The sequence below is a fragment of the Hemitrygon akajei genome, chromosome 16, assembly GCF_048418815.1.
Source record: "Hemitrygon akajei chromosome 16, sHemAka1.3, whole genome shotgun sequence".
Lineage (NCBI taxonomy): Eukaryota > Metazoa > Chordata > Chondrichthyes > Myliobatiformes > Dasyatidae > Hemitrygon > Hemitrygon akajei.
Genome location: NC_133139.1, coordinates 1767837 through 1790778, shown reverse-complemented (window position 1 = coordinate 1790778; position 22942 = coordinate 1767837). Strand labels below are relative to the sequence as shown.

Here is a 22942-nt window from a genome sequence, read left to right as displayed (position 1 = left end):
TTCACCCACTATTTCATTGTCCCCCATGACTACCTCTCCAGCATCGATTTCCATCTTTAACTTCTTAATGACTTTGTTAGTTGCCTTCAGATGGTTTTTAAAAGTTTTCCAATCCTGCAATTTCCCACTAATTTTTGCTCTATTACATGCCCTTTATGTTGGCTTTAGCTTCTCTTGTTAGTCATGGTTGTATCATCTTTTCTTTAGAATACCTCTTCCTCTTTGGGATGTACGTATCCTGTGCCTTCCAAGTTGCTTCCAGAAATTCCAGCCATTGCTGCTCTGCCATCTTCCCTGCCAGTGTTCTTTTCCAATCAGTTCTGGCCAACTCCTCTCTCATGTCTCTGTAATTCTCTTTACTCCACTGTAATACTGATACATCTGACTTTAGCTTCTCCTTCTCAAATTTCAGGGTGAATTCGATCATATTATGATCACTTGACCCTAAGGATTCTCTCCAATCAATTCTGGTTCATTACACAATACTCAATCCGGAATAGCTGATCCTTCTGTGGGCTCAACCATGAGCTGCTCTAAAAAGCAATCTCATAGGCACTCTAGAAATTCCCCCTCCTGTAAAGCAGCAGCAACCTGATTTTCCTAATCTACTTGCATATTACAGGCTCCCATGACTAATGTAACATTAACCTTTGGCATGCATTTTTTACCTCCCATTGTAATTTGTAGGCCTCATCCATACTAGAATTTGGGGGTTCTTATACAACTCCCATCAGGGTCTGTTTAACCTTGCTGTTCCACAATGATTCAACGCCTTCTGACCCTATGTCACCTCTTTCTAATGATTTGATGTCATTTTTTTAAACCAACAGAGCAACTCCACCCCCTCTGCCTTCCTGCCTGTCCTTTCGACACAATGCGTATCCTTGGACATTAAGCTCACAGATACGATATTCTTTCAGCCATGATTCAGTGATGCCGACAACATCATGCCTGCCAATCTGCAACTGTGCTCCAAGTTCATCTACCTTATTCCGTATACTGCACACATTCAGATACAACACCTTCAGTCCTGTATTCACCCTTTTTGATTTTGTTCCACCATGTCTGAGGTCTTACCAACATCTGCCTCCACAACCTCTCCACTAACTGTTCTGGCATTCTGGTTCCCATCCCCCTGCAACTCTAGTTTAAATCTCACCATGCAGCATTAACAAACCTTCCTGCTAGGATATTAGAACCCCTCCAGTTCAGGTGCAAACCTCCCTTTCTGTACAGGTCCCACCTTCTCTGGAAGAGAGCCCAATGATCCAAAAATCTTATGTCCTCCCTCCTACACCAACTCCTTAGCCATGTATTAAACTGTATAATCTTCCTAGTTCTAGCCTCACTAGCACATGGCACAGATGGCAATTCTGAGATCACAACCCTGGAGTTCCTGCCTTTTAACTCAGCACCTCACTCACCGAACACCTATGCAGAATGTCACTCGTCCTTCTCATGTCATGGGTACCTACATGGACCATGTCTTCTGTCTGTTCACCACCCCCTACACTTAAGAATGCTGAGGACTATCTGAGATATCCTGAACCCTGGCACGCAGGAGGTAACATACCATTTGGGAAGCTTGTTCTCGCCTGCAGAACCTCTTGTCCATTCCCTTAAGTAATGAATTCCCCCTATCACCTTAGCATGCCTCTTCTCTCCCCCCCACCTTCCCTTCTGAGCCCCAGTCAGAGACCTGATCACTGTGACGTTTCTCTGTTAGGTCATCCCCCTGACAGTATCCAAAGTGATATACCTGTTGTTGAGAGGATGGCCACGGAGGTACTCTGCACTGGCTCCTTAACCCCTTTTCCCTTCCTGACTGTCACCCAGTCTCCTGTGTCCTGCACCTTGGGTGTAACTACCTCTCTGTATGTCCTATTGATCACCCCTTCAGCCTCCTGAATGATCCAGAATTCATCCAGTTCCAGCTCCAATTCCTTAATGCGGTTTGTCAGAAGCTGCAGTTGGATGCACTTCTCACAGATGTGGTGGTCAGGGACACTGGAGGTCTCCCTGCCTTCCCACATCCCAAAAGAGGAACATTCCACTATCCTGCCTTTCATCCCTACTGTCCTACCTGAACAGATATAAAGAACAGAAGGAAAAAAAAAGGTTTTTCCTTCCTTTTCTTTGTCTAAGAGAAACCCCGAAGAGCTAAAGACTTAAGATCACCACTTAGCTTACCTCTGCCTTCACTTAATTTGCAATTACTAATTCATCCCAAATGCGATTGGCCGCTGGTCAAAGCTCTATTACGCTGCCATGAACTGCTCCTGGCTTTTAACCTTGGGAGGTGGATCTGATTGAAGACCCCTCCTCTCCAAACTTCCAGTATCCAGATTGACCTCGGGTCAAAGAGTGGGTTGACACATGTACACACATGTGGGGGAATGGATGAACATGTGTACACACACGCACGATGTGAGTGGGTTAACATGTGTACACAAGTGGGCGTGGAGATTGGAGACCGGGTTAACACATGTATACACACATGTAAGGAGTGGAGAGTAGGTTAACATGTATACATACACACACTGGGAGTGGAGAACGGGCTAACACGTGTACACACACGTGGGGAGTGGAGATGTTAACGTCCAATCAAAGACATATTTTTCTTTTGTTTAAACAACTTTACTTTCCACATCTCAGATCAATGCATGAGGGTCACCGCCTTTTCATCCCACAATTCCCTTTTCCTCCAGTGCGCATGTGTGTAACGGGAAGTGCACATGCCTACAGAATACTTCCATAGTCCAAATGAACAGAACTCAAGAAGCTCCCATCTATTTTATGTAGATATTAAAAAAAAATTAAATTAAAAATTTGAAGACCATTCCTATGTCCATCTGGTTATGAGAATTAGTTCTAACCCTTCATGCTAATACAATTCTTAAAGTACCAAGTGGCTTCACTCAGTACCTTTAACAGCACAAGAGCTGGCACTCCCTTCTTTGACAAACACTCAGCTGGTTGTCCCTTTGTAATTGACCATAATATGTGATGAATGTTCTATGCTCGAATAAAGTTCTTTGATGCTGCTTATCTCTAGACAAAGACTCTTTTCTGTAACTGACTCTCTGGATTTGTTGCATCAACCAGAGTAGTTGTCCGTGACACAAGTAATTTGTAGACTGTTGTTCTTTGGGTCACCATGGAAAAGCTCAGAGTAGTGTGGCTAGAAAATCAGCAATGTCAATACCTTCAGACACTGCAAGGGTTTCTCCTGACAGCGTACTCCGTATAACTCTTCAGATCCTTGGATTGCCAGTAGAGAAGTGAAACTCTTCCCTCTTCTCCCATCAGTACAATAAAATGTCCCCACTGAGTACCCCCATCAGGGAGATTTCCAAGTGAGGCATCACTGGAGACAACGAGCCTCTGTGAGCCATCTTTTCCAAGCTGTTGAAACTTCAAGGCTACTTTTTCAGATTGACTTCTGCACACTATCTTGTTTGCCTCATGTAAAGTTTGTACGGTGGCATTTTTTGTGCTGGATGCCAAGTTACAGGCATCAAACATGATGTCAGGTCTGCTTGTCTTGCCACCCACAGAATCTGGCCAGCTTTGACCGAAGCTGTTCCACTTCAGCTTCACTGAGGGGTGCATCCCATCTGTGGCACATGAGCATTCCGTGCAGATTGTCTGGATTCCTGATGTAGCTTTCTTGGTGCAGTTATACTGTTCAGTCAACAGCCAGGATGTCTACGCTGCTGTTACAAATCAGCAACAATGAATATAGAATTGAGGCAGGTTTTTTAATAACAAATAAACATTTATTAAACACTTCTAAAAAATACCCGAAAGTAAACAAACGACTAACTTAACCGGAAGTCAGCTGCTATGCAGCCGCTTGCACAGTTCTTAAAGCCCGAATGCGAAAACAGTTCTTAAAGCGGAGAATGCAAAAACAGTTCTTAGAAGTAGTAATGTGAAAGTCCAAAGTTTTTCCCAGTCGCTTAGGAGAGACTTCTTGAAACAATTTAAATTCTCTTTCACGTCATGTTGCTGCTGTTCCCAGCTGCAGTATGCTTTTCCCGGAGGATTTACGATTGAAGGAAATAAACCGCTTAAAGGCACTGACCTTTCTTTGGCGAAACTTTACCCAACCCTCTATTCTTCTGGCAGAACAGGGGTTATCATGGGCATAGCTGACGACTTCCTTCCGAATGAAAATCAAACAAGGTCGAACCTGCTTTACTGTCAAAATCAACTTTCCTCAATCTTTAACTTCCCGAACTTCAAATCTTCACTCTCCAATGACTGGACTGGCAGTATTATGGCAAAACTGCTGGCAATAACCTTTGAGACTTAAGGCAGAAAGTAAAACTCCACTTTTAAGTGAAACTGCGTCATATCATCGGAATACGCAGCAGCATGGAGTCACTACCAAATTCAACCACGGACTGCCCATGTCACAGGGTGGGGTTCTCCTTTTATACCTGGTTGAAAAAAAAACTATCACATGACCTCTCACTGGCAGGAAAATGATGTCACTCCCCCATCACAAGACCATTACCTCATCTCCAGTACAGCCTCAATTGCATCACGGTCACGTGACAGGTACAAGATACCCACGGGTACGTAACACTGCATTGCAGAATTTGTCACGTTCCTCATGCCCAACCTGAAAGGCTAACTTTAGCTGGGGGATAACTGTTGTGGCAAAGTTTTGTGAGCCTCAGCATATACAGTTATCTACATGACAAGCAAATACTCCAATCATGATATTGTGAATCCTGCTAGTAAAAAACAGCTGGATTCACTTGTGATAGCTTTCCACCTGTTTTCAACATTATTTCCTTGACCTTTTTATACCAGTAGAGTGATGCACCTGCTAGACCATACACACACTTTTTGAGTTTCCACAGTGTTCCTTCGCTTCAGGCAGGGGTTTAATGTAAATGTCATGTTACAGCTCCATTCCCTGTAAGACTGCAGATTTTATGTCCATGCAATGCTTTTGACATACTACTGACAAATAGTTGGGGAGACTCTGGTGCACATGTAGGTGAGTCTTTTTGGAGTTCTTTTATGTTCAGTTCCTCAAAACCTCTAGCCACAAGGTGTGCTTTTGGTACAATTCTTGTCTGGGTCTCTTTCAGGGTGCATGTTCATCTTTAGACACTGTCATTTGGCAAATGACTCTGGTTTCCTCAAACACACCATAATTTCTCCAACTTCTGACTTCATCCTGTTCTGCAGATTCAAACGACACCTCTTTAGTTACCAGGACATTTTGACATTTCTCAGATGGTCCAGCCTGATCAATGAAATCTGTCTACCCATGACATCGACTGACCCCGCAGTGCCGGCAGCCGTGACTGGTTCTAGGTAATACAAGTTGTAACAACTTTTGTTTCTCCCAGTGCCTTTGCCTGCTCTTCCTAAGACTTCAGCTTGGTATAAGATACCAGTGTCTTGGTCTACAAACTTTACAGTTTATCCCATTTTAAGACTGAAACTTCCATGTTGTCTTTGCACTTGTGGTAATTTCTGTTCAGGCAAGTCTGTTGATCCCCAACTGCACTTTCTGTGCCACCGTTGAACAGCTTTGTTGGGTCCTTAGCTGCACTCTCTTCACCCCTGTCTGTGTTACATGACAGCGTATCAGGCTAGCGTTTTTAATTCTTTGTATCATTCTCCATGGAGTTCTGATGGCTTGTGTTTTACAGTCTGGAATGATGCTCTCTCACATATGTACCTCCATGTCTCAGAAATACCACAACTCCATCCTGACCAATGATGACTCCAGGATCTTTCCATTCTGTACAGTCTGCTCTTTTGTAATACACTTTGTCTCCTGTGTCATATTTGTCATCTGTAGGATTTACCTGTATCCTCAGTGCTCTTCGAATTCTCTCTAAATACTCTGCTTCAGTGAAAGCCTTCCTTGATGCATGCAGAGCTGAAGTATGCTTCCCAAACCACTGCCCTCTACAGCAGGTGGCCTGCCAGCCAGTACAGAGGGAAGGTTTGGGTTCTGGCCAAACACAAGCTGATAAAGACTATTGCCATGTACATTGCACATGTTATTCTTCACCAGAAAGGCCCAGTCCAGGGCTGTGTTCCAATCACAGCCATTGCTTTTCTTTACCTTCAGCATCATTTCAGTATTTGATTGTGTCGCTCCAGAAGTCCATTACCCCAAGGACTATATGTCACTGTCATCTTTGTTTCAATGTTAAAGTTATCTGCCATATCTCTGAATTCATCATTATTAAATTCACCACCATTATCATGGAATACTTTCCAAGGTGGGCCTTGCACACTTATCCAGAAATGGATGGAGCTTTTAACTCTCTCTGAGGGTCTCTGTGTTTACAATGCTACCAGCACTGAAACATGTGAACTCATCAATGATGTGGAGATACCACATTCCTTGCTCCAATTCATGTAGGTCTATGGCTACTGTTTCATTGTATTCAGTTGCTAGTGGCAGGCCAACCACAGGCTTGGGCTTTCCAAACTTTTGGAGTGTCACACAGCTGTCAATGATCTGCTTTAGAATGGAAAAATAATCAGCATCTTTGTTTCCGGAGCTCCTGAGCAGTTTCTGAACTCCCTCCATTGAAGCATGTCCAAACTGCTTGTGAGGTTTGCATTTCTCATCTATGATCATGTTTTGTGTGACAGTTAGTACTTCATTCTCACATTGGTTCTCAGTGATGTCTTTATCAAGAGTGTTCACACAGTAATGCCCAGAGCTGGTGAGCACAAGAGACAACGGTTGTTAAACGGTTGGTCAGTCTCCACGTCCAGTACTGCTCCTGCTTTCTTTAGCAAAGATTTATTCAAGAGTAATGGAATGTTCATTGGTAACACCTCCGTTTCAATGTAACATTTTGTCTGCCCTATTTTTGCAGGAATTTCCACTCTTTTGGTGGAATGTACAATCTTTCCATCTCCAAATCTGAAAGTTTGTTATTAGGTGTATCTATGTTCACCAGGTTCTGTACTTCATTTTGGTTTAGTTCACTTACATAGCTTTCAAGGCATTTTTCACACACTGCGTGCTGTATCAATAACAACAGATCTTAGAGATTCTATCATCAAAATCTCTGCCTCAGATATCTGCATTAGTGATTCCTTTGCAAACAGTATGATACAGCACTCTTGTACATCTACACCTAACTTGTTCGGTTCTGTGTGGACAGTTTCTTGCCCAGTGGTAAATTTTGATTTCCTACCATACTTGTTTTGGGATTTTTGCCAGGTAATGGTACCCTTGTCCAGTCACTCTGGGATCTACACTTGCTGTACTCTTGTTTCTGCTCAGTGAAGTTTGCAGTTTCATGACTCAGACTAATTCTGACTTGTCTTAGTGGCCTTTTAGAACCATAACCATAGAACATTACAGCACAGAAACAGGCCTTTTGGCCCCTTTTGGCTGTGCCGAACCATTTTTGTGCCTGGTCCCACTGACCTGCACCTAGACCATATCCCTCTATACACCTCTCATCCATGTACCTGTCAAAGTTTTCCTTAAATGTTAAAAATGAGCCCACATTTATCACTTCATCTGGCAGCTCATTCCACACTCTCACCACTCTCTGTTTGAAGATTTTCTCCAAAAATCCTCTTCAGTGCTGATTTCATAGATGCAAATCCAAGTTCTGTGCATGCAGTTAATGCTGCTTGTCTGAACTTTGTCTAGACAAGCAGTATCCAACAACTTAAAAGCTAATACAGCGTCAGGAAGTTCCATTTTGTATTTACAAATGCCACAGTACTTTCGTTCAAAATCAGTAATATAATTAGCCATATTTTCAGAATTGTCTCTATAAATTTTGTCAAATTCTGAATATGCCTCCCACATCCAATCCTTCCTTCAAAAAAAAAGTCAAGTGTATTAGGGTTAGGGTATTCATACCGTCGTCCTTGTTCAAGTCTTCCAGTGAAATTTCCAACGCAGCCTCTCTCACTCTTCAACCAATACCCAAGGTTTGTTTTGTCTTCTCCAGTTCCGTAACACTAGTCCACATTCCAATCTAATTTTTCCAGCTTTCATAAGGCTTTCGCTGGTCAAGAGCCAGCAGGATCCTACAATTGGATACCATCCTCTGCTACCACTAACGCCCAAACAAGGCATGTTTTTCTTTTGTTTAAACAACTTTACTTTCTATATCTCAGTTGAATGCACGAGGGTTACCACCTTTTCATCCCACAATTCCCTTTTCCTCCAGTGCACATGTGCGTTAATGGGTGAAGTGCACATACCTACTGAATACTTCCATAGTCCAAATGAACAGAACACAGAGAGTGGGTTAGTGTGTGCGAACGGGTTTACATGTGGACTCCTGTAGCGAGTGAAGAGTTACACACACACACGGAGTGGAGTGCAGAGCACACTTAAGGCATCCCGCACTGACTTTGGCCAGTGCCAATGTCACTCCAGTGCTTACAAGGGTTCTGGGGATTTGGCTCCCAGTGTTCTGGATGGAGCCTTTCAATGCCAACAGGCTGTGGAAACCAGAGGTCCTGGTGTCCAGAGGGGATAAAGCCAGAAACGGACCCATTGGCCCATCCAGTCCACATTGACCCAGTTATATCAATGTCATTACCACCCCTATCATCCTGCATCAGGCCACCTCAACGTCAATCAAATTCTCACAGGTGGGGTGATGGCCATTCAGTCTCTGGACTCTGGGCTGACCTCTCAAGATTGATGCACCGGTATCCCCTAGTGTGCCATCACATCAAACAGCTTCCTGATCCTTTGAAAATGGTTCTGTCACGGCTTCCATTCTGAACCTGCTTTCACCACTCAGTAAGGCAAAATGACCCAGGAATCAGGTCATTTCCCAGAACTCAACCACTCCCTCCCCCCTCCAGTGTCCAACAGCGGCTGAGGTAAAGGACATCTGCCTGAGCAAACACGTGATTCCGACCATGTCCCTCTATACTGTGTACTCCCGATTACTGCTCCTACCCCACAGAGCTCATCACGGGAAAACAGGATCTCACAGCCTCACCTGGTCCAGCAGACCCGGATCTGCCCCGTTTCTCAGCAACAGCTTCACACATTTGATACATCCCCAGGAAGCAGCGACGTGTAATGGAGTGAGATCCTCAGATGATCTACATGATCAAATCACACCAGAGTTTCACCAGATTTCAACAGCGAACAGCTCAATTACAACTCACAGTTCCACTATCGCACAGTAACATAAACATATCACTATCACTGGTGTATGGTACTGGCAAGAACTAGTCTGTCACTGTATAACACCGGGGTAAGGTATCAGAGGGGACAGGCCTGTCACTGTATAACACCGGGGTATGGCACTGCAGGGGATGGGTCTATCACTGTATGTCACCTAGGTACAGTACTGGTGGGGATGGGTCTGTTTAACCCCAGAACTTGCCATCTTGACTTCTGAAATGCAGAAAGTCTGCCAATTGAACCTAGTTAGTGGTTTTGAATACAGGATGCAGAGACTGGACCAGATGGTGGGTTTGATCACAGAATGCAGAGACTGGACCAGTTGGTGGGTTTGATCACAGAATGCAGAGACTGGACCAGTTGGTGGGTTTGATCACAGAATGCAGAGACTGGACCAGTTGGTGGGTTTGATCACAGAATGCAGAGACTGGACCAGTTGGTGGGTTTGATCACAGAATGCAGAGACTGGACCAGTTGGTGGGTTTGATCACAGAATGCAGAGACTGGACCAGTTGGTGGGTTTGAATACAGAGTGTAGAGACTGGACCAGTTGGTGGGTTTGATCACAGAGTGTAGAGACTGGACCAGTTGGTGGGTTTGATCACAGAGTGCAGAGACTGGACCAGTTGGTGGGTTTGATCACAGAGTGTAGAGACTGGACCAGTTGGTGGGTTCGATCAGAGTGCAGAAAGCCTACTGACTGGACCAGCCACACGAGTGAGTGCCTCACCTGACATTGGGATCAGCTCCGTACTGCAGGAGAAGTTTTAAACAGCGTATTGCACCTTCCGTGTCCTGTCCTACAGCCAGGTGAATGGCTGCAATTCCCTCTGGCAGCACCAGGCTGGGATCTGCACCGTCCTTCAGCCATTTCTCCAAGGACCTGAGGGATTAGAAAATTACTGTGGCATCAGTAATTGGTTTATTGTCAGGCAATCCGAGAAGCTATTGTTTATGTGCCATCCAGATACAGGCACTTCGAGGTAGTTCAAAGGAAAACGAAAAAGAATTAACTGCATCAATAATGGAAGACATGGTAGAGACAGGTCTCAGCAATCACCTGTCAGCTTATACTATCCCTCCACCTCCGAGCTGCACCCACCACCTCGACCATCGTATTTATGTTGTAATAATCAAGCACTTGCTAACATGGTGACACATACCCAACAGGAGCGATCATCTGTCAAAATGTTATGTAGATATTGGGAACACAAGGGTCGTGGAGGCATTAGGAGTTGGGGGAGGGAGAGTGATTTTCAGAGTACAGATAAAGGCAAGAAACATTAAAACAACACACACACACACAATGCTGGAGGAGCTCAGGCCAGGCAGTATCTCTGGAAAAGAGTAAATATAGAAATCTACAGCACATTACAGACCCTTCGGTCCACAATGTTGTGCCGACCATGTAACCTACTCTAGAAACTGCCTAGACTTGCCCTACTGTATAGCCCTCTGTTTTTCTAAGCTCCAAGTACCTATCCAAGAGTCTCTTAAAAATGGCCTATTGTATCTGCCTCTACCACTGTCGCTGGCAGTGCATTCCACACACCCACCACTCTGTGTGAAAAAACTTGCCTCTGACATCCCCCTTGTACCTACTTCCAAGCGCCATAAAACTATTCCCCCTCATATTAGCCATCTCACCATTTCATCCTTGGGGGAAAAAGCCTCTGACTATGCATACGATCAATGCCTCTCATCATCTTATACACCTCTATCAGGTCATCTCTCATCCTCCATCGCTCCAAGGAGAAAAGGCCAAGTTCACTCAACCTATTCTCATAAGGCATGCTCCCCAATCCAGGCAACATCCTTGTAAATCTCCCCTGTACTCTCTCTATAGTATCCACCTCTTTCCTGCAGTGAGGTGACCAGAACTGAACACAGTACTCCAAGTGGGGTCTAACTAAGGCCTAATATTGCTGTAACATTACCTCACGGCTCTTGAACTCAATTCCATGGTTGATGAAGGCCATCACACCATACGACTTCTTAATAACACTGTCAACCTGTGCAGCAGCTTTGTGTCCTAGGACCCCAAGATCTCTCAGATCCTCACACTGCCAAGAGTCTTACCATTAATTTATATTCTGTCTTCAAATTTGACCTACTGAAATGAACCACTTCACACTTATCCGGGTTGAACATCTGCCACTTCTCGGCCCAGCTCTGCATCTTATTGATGTTCCACTGTAACTTCTGACAACCCTCCAGACCATCTACAACACCCCTAACCTTTGCATCATCAGCAAACTTACTAACCCACCCTTCTACTTCTTCATCCAGGTCATTTATAAAAATCACAAAGAGAAGGGGTCCCAGAACAGATCCCTGCAGAACACTACTGGTCATTGTCATTCATGCAGAATTCCAACCATTTACAACCACTCTTTGCCTTCTGTGGGCAAGCCAATTCTGGATCCACAAAGCAAGCACGAGGAAATCTGCAGATGCTGGAAATTTAAACAACACACACAAAATGCTGGTGGAACACAGCAGGCCAGGCAGCATCTATAAGGAGAAGCACTGTCGACGTTTCGGGCCGAGACCCTTCATCAGAAACATCGACAGTGCTTCTCCTTATAGATGCTGCCTGGCCTGCTGTGTTCCACCAGCATTTTGTGTGTGTTGTTTCCACAAAGAAAGGACCCCTTAGATCCCATGCCTCATTACTTTCTGAATGAGCTTTACATGGGGAACCTTATCAAATGACTTTCTGAAATCCATATACACTACATCCACTATTCTACCTTCATCAATGTTATATCCTCAAAAAATTCAATCAGGTTTGTAAGGCACGACCCGCCTTTGACAAAGCCATGCTGATTATTCCTAATCAGATTATGTCTTTCCAAATGCTCATAAATCCCACTCTCAGGATCTTCTGCAACAAATTGCCCCACACTGAAGTAAGACTCACTAGTCTATAATTTCCTGGGTTATCTCTACTCCCTTTCTTGAACAAGGGAGCAACAACATTTGCAACCTTCCAATCCTCTGGTATTTCTCCCGTCCCTATTGATGATGCAAAGATCATTGCCAGTTGCTCAGTAATCTCCTCCCTCGCTTCCCACAGCAGCCTGGGATGTATTTTGTCTGGTCCCGGCGACTTATCTACCTTAGTACCTTTCAACAGCTCCAGCACATCCTCCATCTTAATGTCTATATACTCAAGCATTTCAGTCCATAATTGCCAAGATCCTTTTCCCTGGTGAATACTGAAGTGAAGTATTCATTAAGTACCTCTGCCACCTCCTCAGACTCCATGCACACGTTTCCACTATTACACCTGATTGGTCCTATTCTCACACAGCTCAGCCTCTTGTTTTTCATATACTTGTAGAATGCCTTGGGGTTTTCCTTAATCCTGTTCGCCAAGGCCTTCTCATTGTTCCTTCTAGCTCTCCTAATTTCATTCTTAAGCTCCTTCCTGGCACCTGGTAATTTTCTAGAGCTCTAACAGTACGTAGTTTCTTGAACCTTTCATAAACTTTTCATTTCTTAACTAGATTGTCTACATACTTTGTACAGCATGGTTCATTTACCCTACCATCCTTTCCCTGCCTCAATGGAGCATACCTATGCAGAACATCATGCAAATGTTCCCTGAACATTTGCCACATTTCTGTTGTGCATTTCTCTGAGAACATCTGCTCCCAGGTTTCTGCCTAATAGCATCATATTTCCCCATACCCCAATTAAATGTTTTCCCAAATTGTCTGCTCCCATCCCTCTCCAGCACAATGGGAAAGGAGACAGACTTGTGATCACTACCTCCAAAATGTTCTTCCACTGAGAGATCGGGACACCTGACCAGCTTCAGTTCTCAATACCAAATCAAGTATAGCCTCTCCTCTAGTTGACTTATCTACATATTGCATCAAGAAACTTCCTGAACACACCAAACAAACTCCACTCCTTCTAAACCCCTTGTCTAAGGAGATGCCAATCAATATTAGGAAAGTTAAAATCACCCATCATAAAAACCTTATTATTATTGCACCGTTCCAGAATCTGCCTCCCTCGCTGCTCCTCAATGTCTTTGTTACTATTGGTGGTGGGGGAGTCTATAAAAAAACACTCAGTAGAGTTATGGCCCCCTTCCTGTCATTTTTGTAACATCTAAAGCCTGGCAGTCAGCAGACATTTCTGCCCCTGAGACATCCAAGTCTCTGCAATGGCCACAGCATCATAGTTCCACATTCTCAGTTCATCTGCCTCGTTTATGACACTCCTTGCATTAAAATAGACACATCTCAAACTATCTGGCTGAGTGCATCTTTGCTCCATCATATCTGCCTTTCCTTCCTCACAAATTCCCTACAAGCTTCAATTCCTACCCCCCTACAAATCTAGTTGAAACCCTCCCCAATAGCATCAACAAACATCCCTCCAGTTCAGGTGCAACCTGTCCCACTTCCCCAGGAAAGGTTCCAATGAATCAAGATCTTGAAGCCCTGCCTCCTGCACCATCTCTTCAGCCACTCATTTGTCTGCACTACCTTCCTGTTGTGGCCATCCCTAGCTTGTGGTACTGGGAGTAATCCAGAGGTTACCACCTTGGAGGTCCTGCTCTTCAGCCTCCTTCCTAACTCACTAAACTTACTGTGCAGGACCTCTACCTGCCTATGTCATTGGTACCAACATGTACCATGACTTCCAGATGCTCACCCTCCCCTTCAAGAATATTCTGTAACCACTCAGAGACATCCTGGACCTGAGCACCCGGGAGGTAACACACTATCCTGGCGCCTCCATCTGTTACTGTAACTATCGAGTCCCTTATGACTATTGCCCTGCCTGATTTCACCCTACCCTTCTGAGGCTCAGAGCTGACCACAGTGCTATTGGTCTGGCTGCTGCTGCCTTGCCTAGATAGGTCACCCCCACTCAGCAGTATCCAAAGGGGTATAGCTGTTGCTGAGGGGAATGGCCACAGGGGGACCCTGCACTGACTTCCTTCTCCTTTTACCTCTCTCAATGTTCACCCATCTCCTCCCCGAATTCTACACCCTGGGTGTAATCACCTGCTCCAAAATCTTATCTATCAATTGCTCTGCCTCCCCGATGATCCTTTGTGCATCCAGCTGCAGCTCCTTAATCCGGTCTTTCAGGAGCTGGAGTTGGCTGCACTTCCCACGGGTGTAGTCATCAGGGAGACCACCAGGTTCCACGAATTCCACATCCTACAGGAGGAGCATTCCACTAACATATCTGCCATCCTGTCCACACTGTACAATGAGCAACCAAGACCAAATCTTTTAACCTGTGACTTTGGCCTCAGCCTCTTTTTGTCAAAGCCTGACACTGCTACTCTCACCGTTGGCTTTCTCCCAACAATATTTGTATATCAGTGCATTTGTAATGTTACTGTGAGACTGTAATTTCCTTTAAGATCATTAAACTATCTATTTATCTTGCCTGATGATAGAATGTTAGAGGATGCTGGGTGGATGGATGGAATCCTTAATAATACTAAGGGCCTTGCGTTTGCAGCACTCCTGATAAATGTCCCTGATGGATGGTAGGGAGATCCCTATGGTCCTCTCAGCTATTCTCACGGTCTTTCGTTGGGACTTCTGGTCCAATGCCCAACTGCTCCCATAGCAGATGGAGATGCAACTTGTCAAAACACTCCCAATAATGCTCCTGTCAAACACAGTAAAGATGGGGGCAGGGAGAGTGGGGAGCCTTGCTCGCCTCAATTGTCTTGGGAAGTGGAGGCACTGCTGAGCCTTCCTGTTCAGAGGGGTGATATTAAAGGAGCAGGTGATGTCACCCATGTTGTGAACTCCCAGGAACTTGGTGCACTTAACTCTCTCTACAGATGAGCCATGTATTCACAGATGGAAATGGTTTGTCTGCACCTTCCTGAAGTCCACAATGTTTTCCTCTGTCTCCTCCGCGTTCAGGCTTGGGTTGTTCTTCTCACACTAATCCACCAGCCGCTCCACTTCCTCTCTATACTCCATCTTGTCATCATTCTTGATATGGCCAACCACTGCTGTGTCACCCACAAACTTGATAACATGGTTTCAGCTGGTTCCTGCAACACAGTCATGCATCAGCAGTGGGCTGAGCACACAGCCTTGGGGGGGGGGGAGGAGTGCCAATGCTCAGTGTAATGGGTGGAGAGATGTTGCTGACCATACAGACTGACTGTGGTCTTACTGTTAAGATGTCCAGTATCCAGTTACAGATGTGACCCAGTGAGAACAGTTTCTGGGGTTAGGGTGGTGCTGAATACAGAACTGAAGTCTGGCATGTGAAATCCCATTTTCCAGGTGGGACAGGACAGTGGATGGCAGAAGTTGATGTTAATGCCACCGTACGATAATCATTCAGGCAGGTGACTGTCACCTCCTCTGGCACTGGAATGGTGGTTGTTGCCTTAAAAACTGAGAGGACAAAGGAGTGTTCCATATACCTACTAGCTGGTCTGCAGAGCCTTTCAGACCTGGCCTGGTACATTATCGGACTCCGCCGCATTGCGGGGCTTGGCTCTCGCCAGGGTCTCCCTCCCCTCAGCTTTAACCAGACTGTCTGCTCTCCTGGGGGGAGGGGTACCTTCCTGGCCAGCACTTAGTTCTGCGCATCACCCCGAGTGAAGCAGACATTCAGCCTCTGAGTGAAGCTTCCAGGCCAAGAGTCTGTATACTTCCTGCCACTTGCACCCCGTCTCTAGTATAGCAGAAGTGATCTGACCTAACAATCGACTTTGCCCCTTACTGTTTACCCCCACCGCACTTACTTACATTTCATTCTGCATTCTGTTATTGTTTTATCTTGTACTACCTCAAGGCACTGTTGTAATTAATAGAACTGTATAAACAGTTAAGACACGTTTCTCACTGTCTTGGTACATGAGACAACAAATCGATTCCAAAGTTAAGTCCACTCCAAACTGGAAGCTGGCGCATGCTTTGAGCTTTTTGCATCTTTCTGCCCGATGGAAGGGGGACAGGACCGCATTCTGTCTGGTTGCATTGCCGCCTGGAATGGATCTCCAGTGAGGCTGCAGAGAGCTGTAGACTCAGCCAGCTTGGGCACCACGCTTCCCACCATCGACATCTTCAGAAACGATGCATGAAGGTGTTACTTATCAATGAGGATCCAACAATCACCTTGCACCCCAGGTTGTTTTCTGTCCACATCCCCCGTAACGACAAATCCTTCAAGCCTATTCCCAATTCTACTTCACATTGTTCCCTTTTGTAAGGTTAGTTGGCCCACCGAGTTGATGTCCAATCTGGGAGCAAACCCAACGCGCACTTGCTTGCACTAGTACATATTGCACCGGACTCACTGCCACCGATCGTAAGTGCGGCGGACCTGACCTGCGCTAAGCCCGGACTTGTCCGACGTGCCAGGACACGCGCAAAGTGCGCTGACTGCTGCAGAGCCGCAAACCTCGGCTGCCGAGAGCCTGCCCGCCCACGGAGTCGGTCGGTGTCCTTACCGAGAATCCTGCTGCCGCAGCGCTCGATGTAGGCGCCGCGCTCCGTGCTCCCCATCATCATTCATCGCACATCAGCCGCCACCGCGTCCAAACGCCACACGGGAGCAGAGTCATCTCATCCAATCCGCATCGGGACAGCCTAACTCTCGTCTTTCTACTGGCTGTTCATCCTATCCGTCAGAGATGGATCCGCCTCTTTCCTCCTTTCAAATCTGAGTACAAGCAATATTAATATGGGCGGGAGGAGGTGGAACATATCGTTGAAATGCTGGTGACTTTTAGTCTACTACCAAGAAAATAAACTCCCAGAGGAAGAGGAAATTGAAATATTATATTGTTACTAGAGAAGAATTGTATAATCTTTTTTCTTAGGTGAGAATGAAAGCTTCCATCTTAATTGACCACCCCCGCCATCTAGGTGGTAACGTTTGATTGACAGTCGGCGGAGCCGGGGGGGGGGGGTCAACGATGCTGATGCTATTGCGAGCGGCCGGTGTTCCACATTCTGCTCCCAACCCTCTGCTGTCGATATATGTGCTTCAAAAGTTTCTGCATGAAAATAAACCAATTTTCATTAAAGGGTCGCCTCTTGTTCATTTCTACAGTTTACAGACTGCAGTTCAGACACTGATTGGCTGCAGTAGCTGTCACTCATGCCTGGGGATCCGGGCACCGGCGTGACTGGTGATGAACGGGACGGAGCGGCTCGGTGCGGGCATGTTCGTCGCCGTTCTTGCAGGTTTCACGAGTGCTGTCGGATCATAAATATTGCTGCGAAATCCATGCACTGCATCTGCTGCGCTGCATTGTGGGATACTTCACGGTTACTTTCACTTTTGGAGAGGAGTGTTTACTGTCCGTTTGCTCCAGACTCGGACTGAGGGCAATTACAGACGTGCCTCACCTTCCAGGTACAGTATGGGGCTTGCACTTGTCCAACCGATCCTGAAAGTATTTGCATCAGCAGAGTTTCTCGAAAGTGCTCTGAGTTTACCCAGGGGTGTGTTGTGAATTCTGTAGTTATTGGGAATCGTTGCCATCACATTGGGTGAAAGATTTATCTGGGTGATGTGAATTTGGGGCATTTTGTACTCGCTGTCTTCATTTCGCAGCTTCTCACAAGGTGGTTCGGTCTCCTGTGAGGTGCAGAGGCCTCGGAGCTTTGCTGGAGTTGGGCGGCGATCAGATAGTGAAGCCGAGTCCTGTTCGGGTGAAGTCTCACCACAGAACGGTCAGTGCGACTTGGATTTCAATCCCTCTTCTCCTCCGTCCGTCTTTTTACCCACTCGCACAGGCTAAACAACTCTTCTCGGGAATCAACCTCTTCGGCACTGTGTCCAAACTCGCTTAATTGGGACACTTGGGGACCAGTACATTTTGGCCCAATTAAGTGGCTGCCCCAACTGGCGCAAGTTTCATGGAAATAATTAAAAAGACATAAAGAGAAGACAAATTAATGGTTAACCGAGTAACAAATTATGTATTTAAGTGAAATACAGAACAAATCAGAACACCACCAATACTACTACAGTTATATAAAACTAAATTAGTTCCTTAGTTATTGTCAGAGGAATTCATCTGGTGTAATGGTTACCAGTCAGGGGCAGCTCACTCACCTTTGGTCCCCAACTGACATGCACCTCTCACTAGCTGTTTGCATGTGACACTGGCCACACCCTGGTACACTGCTTCAACAGACAGGCAAAACTAGGAGAGGGTAGGTGGTGGGCCAGTTGGACTGGGTGGATGAACTCTACACTGAGATCCAAGGCCAGGAAGCCAGTTCTGTGACATTCTGTGGAGAGTGAGGGGCGTGACGAGGCACTAGAAGTAGTCATGGTCATCACTGCAATGAGCAAGGAAGACCCCAGTTTGTGACAACTGCTCATACCACTGGACCCATACTTCTGAGGTCAAAAGACAACATCAGTGCAACAGCTTTTCCAGTTTTAAAAATCCTGTCATTGTTGGACAAGGTGGCCAACCAACATGTTGCTGTGTTCTTTTGGTAAATGAACCAAATAATGGACTGCCTTCATACAATGCTTTAAATGTTTGCATCCTCCAAATCTTCATTTTCAATGTAACATTTAAGATGATTGTCACTACCTTCAAATGGGCTGTTTCTGACATCTCCAAGCCTGAATGCTTGAAACTGTGGTGAGCGAAACAGTTCTGAATTGTCTTACTGCTTGGTTGGGTTGAGTTGTTCTCCAATCTTGGCAACTGTTAATTAGTGTGTCTCTGAATGCTTGGCCTTTTCCGTGGCCCTCCTTATCCACGGAGGATTGGTTCTGGGACCCCTCGCGGATACCAAAATTCGCGGATGTTCAAGTCCCTTATTCAACCTGTCTCAATGCGGTGGACCTTTGGACCCAGTGGAACCCCAGCCCTTATTTAACCTGTCTCAGAGCGGTGGACATTAGGACCCGGCGCCAGAGCTCTGAATGTGCAGTGTTTCTGTTCACGAAAATAATCACGATCACGATTGAAAATAAAGTGGAAATAATAAAGCGATCGGAAAGGGGTGAAAAGCCATCGGTCATTGGAAAAGCGTTAGGCTACGTCGGTCAACGATTGGAACAATTTTAAAGGATAAAGTGAGAAAGACTGCCCCGATGAAAGCTACAATTATTACTAAGCAACGCAGTGGTTTTATTATTGAGTTTTGGGTTTTTGATCCTCCACATCAACGCAGCACGGTGGGGAGCGCACTTGGGAGCGATCTGTCCCGAAAACTTCCATTCCCAAGTCCGGCGCTGAAACATAAGTTCTTAAGTGTTTTATATGCATAGAAAGGTAAACTATATACTAAGACAAATGTTTGACTAACAAATGCTGAATAATACAGGATGTACCTGTTCCGACTTACTTAGTAAGAGAACTTCCGATTTTTTTCGATCCCGATGCACGATAACCTATGCACATCCTCCCGTATACTTTAAATCATCTCTAGATTACTTATATTACCTAATACAATGTAAATGCTATGTAAAATGGTTGTTATACTGCATTGTTTAGGGAATAATGGCAAGAAAAAAAAAGTCTGTACATGCTCAAACAACAAGTGCTGGAAGAGCACTTCCAGGTTTTCGCGATTCGCGGTTGGTTGAATTCGCGTGTGCGGAATCCGTGGATAAGGAAGGCTGACTGTACTATCAATCAGAGGCAGCATCTATGGAAAAAACTACAGTCGATGTTTCAGGCTGACACCCTTCGGTAGGACTGGAGAAAAAAAAATGAGGAGTAGATTTAAAAGGTGGGGGAGGGAGAGAGAAACACAAGGTGATGGGTGAAACCGGGAGGGGGAGGGATGAAGTAAATAGCTGGGAAGTTGATTGGTGAAAGAGATACAGGACTGAAGAAGGAGTTCGATAGAGACAGGAGGCCATGGGAGAAAGAAAGGGGGGAGGAGCAGGCACAGAGATGAGGAGAGAGAGGGAAAAGGGGATGGGGAATGGTGAAGGGGGGAGGTGGGCCATGACAGGAAGATGGAGAAATCGATATTCATGCCATCAGGCTGGAAGCTACCCAGACAGAATATAAGTTGTTGTTCCTCCAACTTGAGTGTGGTCTCATTGCAACAGTAGAGGAGGCCATGGAGTGACATGGCAATGGGAAGCGGAATTATAATGGTGGGCCGCTGGGAGATACTGCTTCTGGTGGATGGAGCGTAGGTATATAGCGAAATGGTCTCCTAATCTATGTGAAGTTTCACCGATATGCAGGAGGTCACACTGGGAGTACCAGACACTTTATATGACCCCAACTGACTTACAGGTGAAGTGTTGCCTCACCTGGAAGGACTGTACTGCCCTGGTTCACATTTTTATTGTTATGCTGTATGTATTTCACTTTGGCAGTTCTGTAAGAGCAGTCTGCTCTGATTTCATGCTTGTTTGAGTTACTGTTGAAGATAAGAGAGAGGAGAAATGTGTGCCATCCAATTAGATAGATAGATAGATAGATACTTTATTCATCCCCATGGGGAAATTCAACTTTTTTCCAATGTCCCATACACTTGATGTAGCAAAACTAATTACATACAATACTTAACTCAGTAAAAAATATGATATGCATCTAAATCACTATCTCAAAAAGCATTAATAATAGCTTTTAAAAAGTTCTTAAGTCCTGGCGGTAGAATTGTAAAGCCTAATGGCATTGGGGAGTATTGACCTCTTCATCCTGTCTGAGGAGCATTGCATCGATAGTAACCTGTCGCTGAAACTGCTTCTCTGTCTCTGGATGGTGCTATGTAGAGGATGTTCAGAGTTATCCATAATTGACCGTAGCCTACTCAGCGCCCTTCGCTCAGCTACCGATGTTAAACTCTCCAGTACTTTGCCCACGACAGAGCCCGCCTTCCTTACCAGCTTATTATCCTGGGCGTGCCTGGTTTGTGGCCTCAGATTCTGTATTATCAGCCGCTCCATGGTCTTCATCACGTGCGACGTCAAGGCAACAGGTCTGAAGTCATTCAACTCCTTTGGTTGTGGTTTCTTCGGTACCGGGACAATACAGGATGTTTTCCACTGTCTGGGTACTCTTCTCTGCTCCAGGCTCATGTTGAAGATGCGCTGTAGTGGTTCTCCCAGCTCAGTCGCACAGGCCCTCAGTAATCGTGGGGAAACTCCATCTGGTCCAGCCGCCTTGCTGGTACAGATCTTCCTCAGTTGACCTTCCACCTGTGCAGCCGTAATCCTGGGCGTGGGCAAGGTCTCCTGTGAGTGGCTATTTTCCTGTGAGGGAAGTAAGCCTGGTGTGGATTTCTGCGGTGAGGATGAGATTGAGCTGTCGAACCTGTTGAAGAAGTTGTTCAGCTGGTTCGCTTTCTCCACATCTCCACTTATGTTCGCCCCCCACTTTGCACCGCATCCGGTGATGATTTTCATCCCATCCCACACCTCCTTCATGCTTTTTTTCTGCAGCTTTTGTTCTAGCTTCCTCCTATACTGCTCCTTTGCCCCCCTTATCTGTACTCTGAGTTCCTTCTGAACTCTTTTAAGCTCCAACCGATCACCATCTTTAAAGGCCCTCTTCTTCTGGTTTAGGAGGCCTTTGATGTGACTAGTGATCCAGGGCTTATTATTGGGATAGCAGCAAACAGTTCTAACAGGAACAACGGCATCCACACAAAAGTTAATATAGTCCGTTGTGCATTCAGTGACCTCCTCAACGCCCCCACAGAGCCCCCCTTGCAGTACATCCCAGTTAGTAGTACCGAAGCAGGTCAGATTAATGGGGAGGTTTCTCTGGTGATGGACACTAAGGTTGGGCTTGGGGCTTTTGATCAAGAGGAGATGGAGAGAGAAGACACTGGGGAGAACCGGTCGTTCGAGATGGATTGCGAGCGATGTAAGGAAGGTGGTGTGAACTTTCACATTGACCGAGGGCCCAATGTGTTGAGTGACAGAGAAGTTCAAGATGAGCTCCAACTTGTGCATATGTTGTGATGGAAATAACTTGTTCTTTGCGTCTCAACAGTAGAGGCCTGGACACACAGTTTTAATAATAAGGAATTTATTATTAAAGGGGAAGTCGGGTCAACACAAGCAACTACAATACACAGGAAGCGGTGTGGGGACAGGGTACGGTTACACATACAAAGAACAAGGGAAAAGCACTACAACAGCTATCCCCCTTGACCTTGGATAGCCGCGGCTCCCTTACCAGGACAAACGATAGACCTTCCCAAACATAAATCAATGCACTTACCTTCAATGAGGTGGTCTGTAAGAGAGACCGAGCCAGGGACAAGTCTCACCTTTTAAAGCATGAGGCTGGGGGAGTTAATCCAGTTAAAGTGACCAATAATTTAGGTGTGCATTGATTAGTTGGGAGGGACCAACCACATTAGTTGATTGGCATGTGGTGTGTCCTCCGACCAGCCAGGTGGCAGTGCATCTGTCACGTGGCCGGTATCTCTGGATACACTTCACCCCTCGGAAGACGCACCACATAGCCAACACACATAAGAGGGTGAAACAAAATCGCATATACCAGAAATAACCAATTTTGAGCAGCTAAGTAAATGCAGAGACACTCTTAATCAGCTGGCATGCGCAACATAGTATAGAAATGGCTATGAGTACAAGAATGAGTGCAATGGACCAGTGAATGACAGTTGCCCACCAACCCCCTAGGGACCCAAATGGCCACCAATTGCCCCATGAGGTGTTGTGCTGGAGGAGCTGGTCCCTTGATTTTTGAATTTTAGCCACCGAGTCCCGAATGTGAGCAGCCAAGTGAGTGATGTTGCTGGACTCATCAGGGATAAAGGTACAGCATTCCTTACCAACCACTGCACA

At 45.7% G+C, this 22942-nt stretch overlaps 3 protein-coding genes across 13 annotated transcripts in view; 1 reads left to right on the top strand and 2 right to left on the bottom strand.

The window, feature by feature from the left end:
* borcs8 (BLOC-1 related complex subunit 8) overlaps window positions 1-16710 on the bottom strand; it is a 148484-nt gene extending 131774 nt beyond the window's left edge. For all 7 annotated transcript variants that reach the window (XR_012101720.1, XM_073068083.1, XM_073068080.1 and 4 more), the window contains exon 1: window positions 16706-16710. The gene's annotated coding sequence lies outside the window, so the exon portion shown is untranslated. The remainder of the gene's footprint in view (window positions 1-16705) is intronic.
* The window catches only part of LOC140739691 (uncharacterized), a 58519-nt gene extending 41769 nt beyond the window's left edge, over window positions 1-16750 (bottom strand). Inside the window, exons 1-3 of one of the 3 annotated variants that reach the window (XM_073068076.1) lie at window positions 16632-16750; window positions 9900-10052; window positions 8979-9084 (exon numbers count right to left, since the gene is read on the bottom strand). In XM_073068076.1, the coding sequence (XP_072924177.1) occupies window positions 8979-9084; window positions 9900-10052; window positions 16632-16696 (324 nt within the window). In that variant the 5' untranslated portion in view covers window positions 16697-16750. The other 2 variants (XM_073068077.1, XM_073068078.1) reach the window with 2 other exon arrangements.
* A 396-nt stretch (window positions 16751-17146) lies between these two features.
* rfxank (regulatory factor X-associated ankyrin-containing protein) overlaps window positions 17147-22942 on the top strand; it is a 37308-nt gene continuing 31512 nt past the window's right edge. The window contains exons 1-2 of one of the 3 annotated variants that reach the window (XM_073068070.1): window positions 17147-17542; window positions 17744-17862. The gene's annotated coding sequence lies outside the window, so the exon portion shown is untranslated. The remainder of the gene's footprint in view (window positions 17543-17743; window positions 17863-22942) is intronic. The other 2 variants (XM_073068071.1, XM_073068069.1) reach the window with 2 other exon arrangements.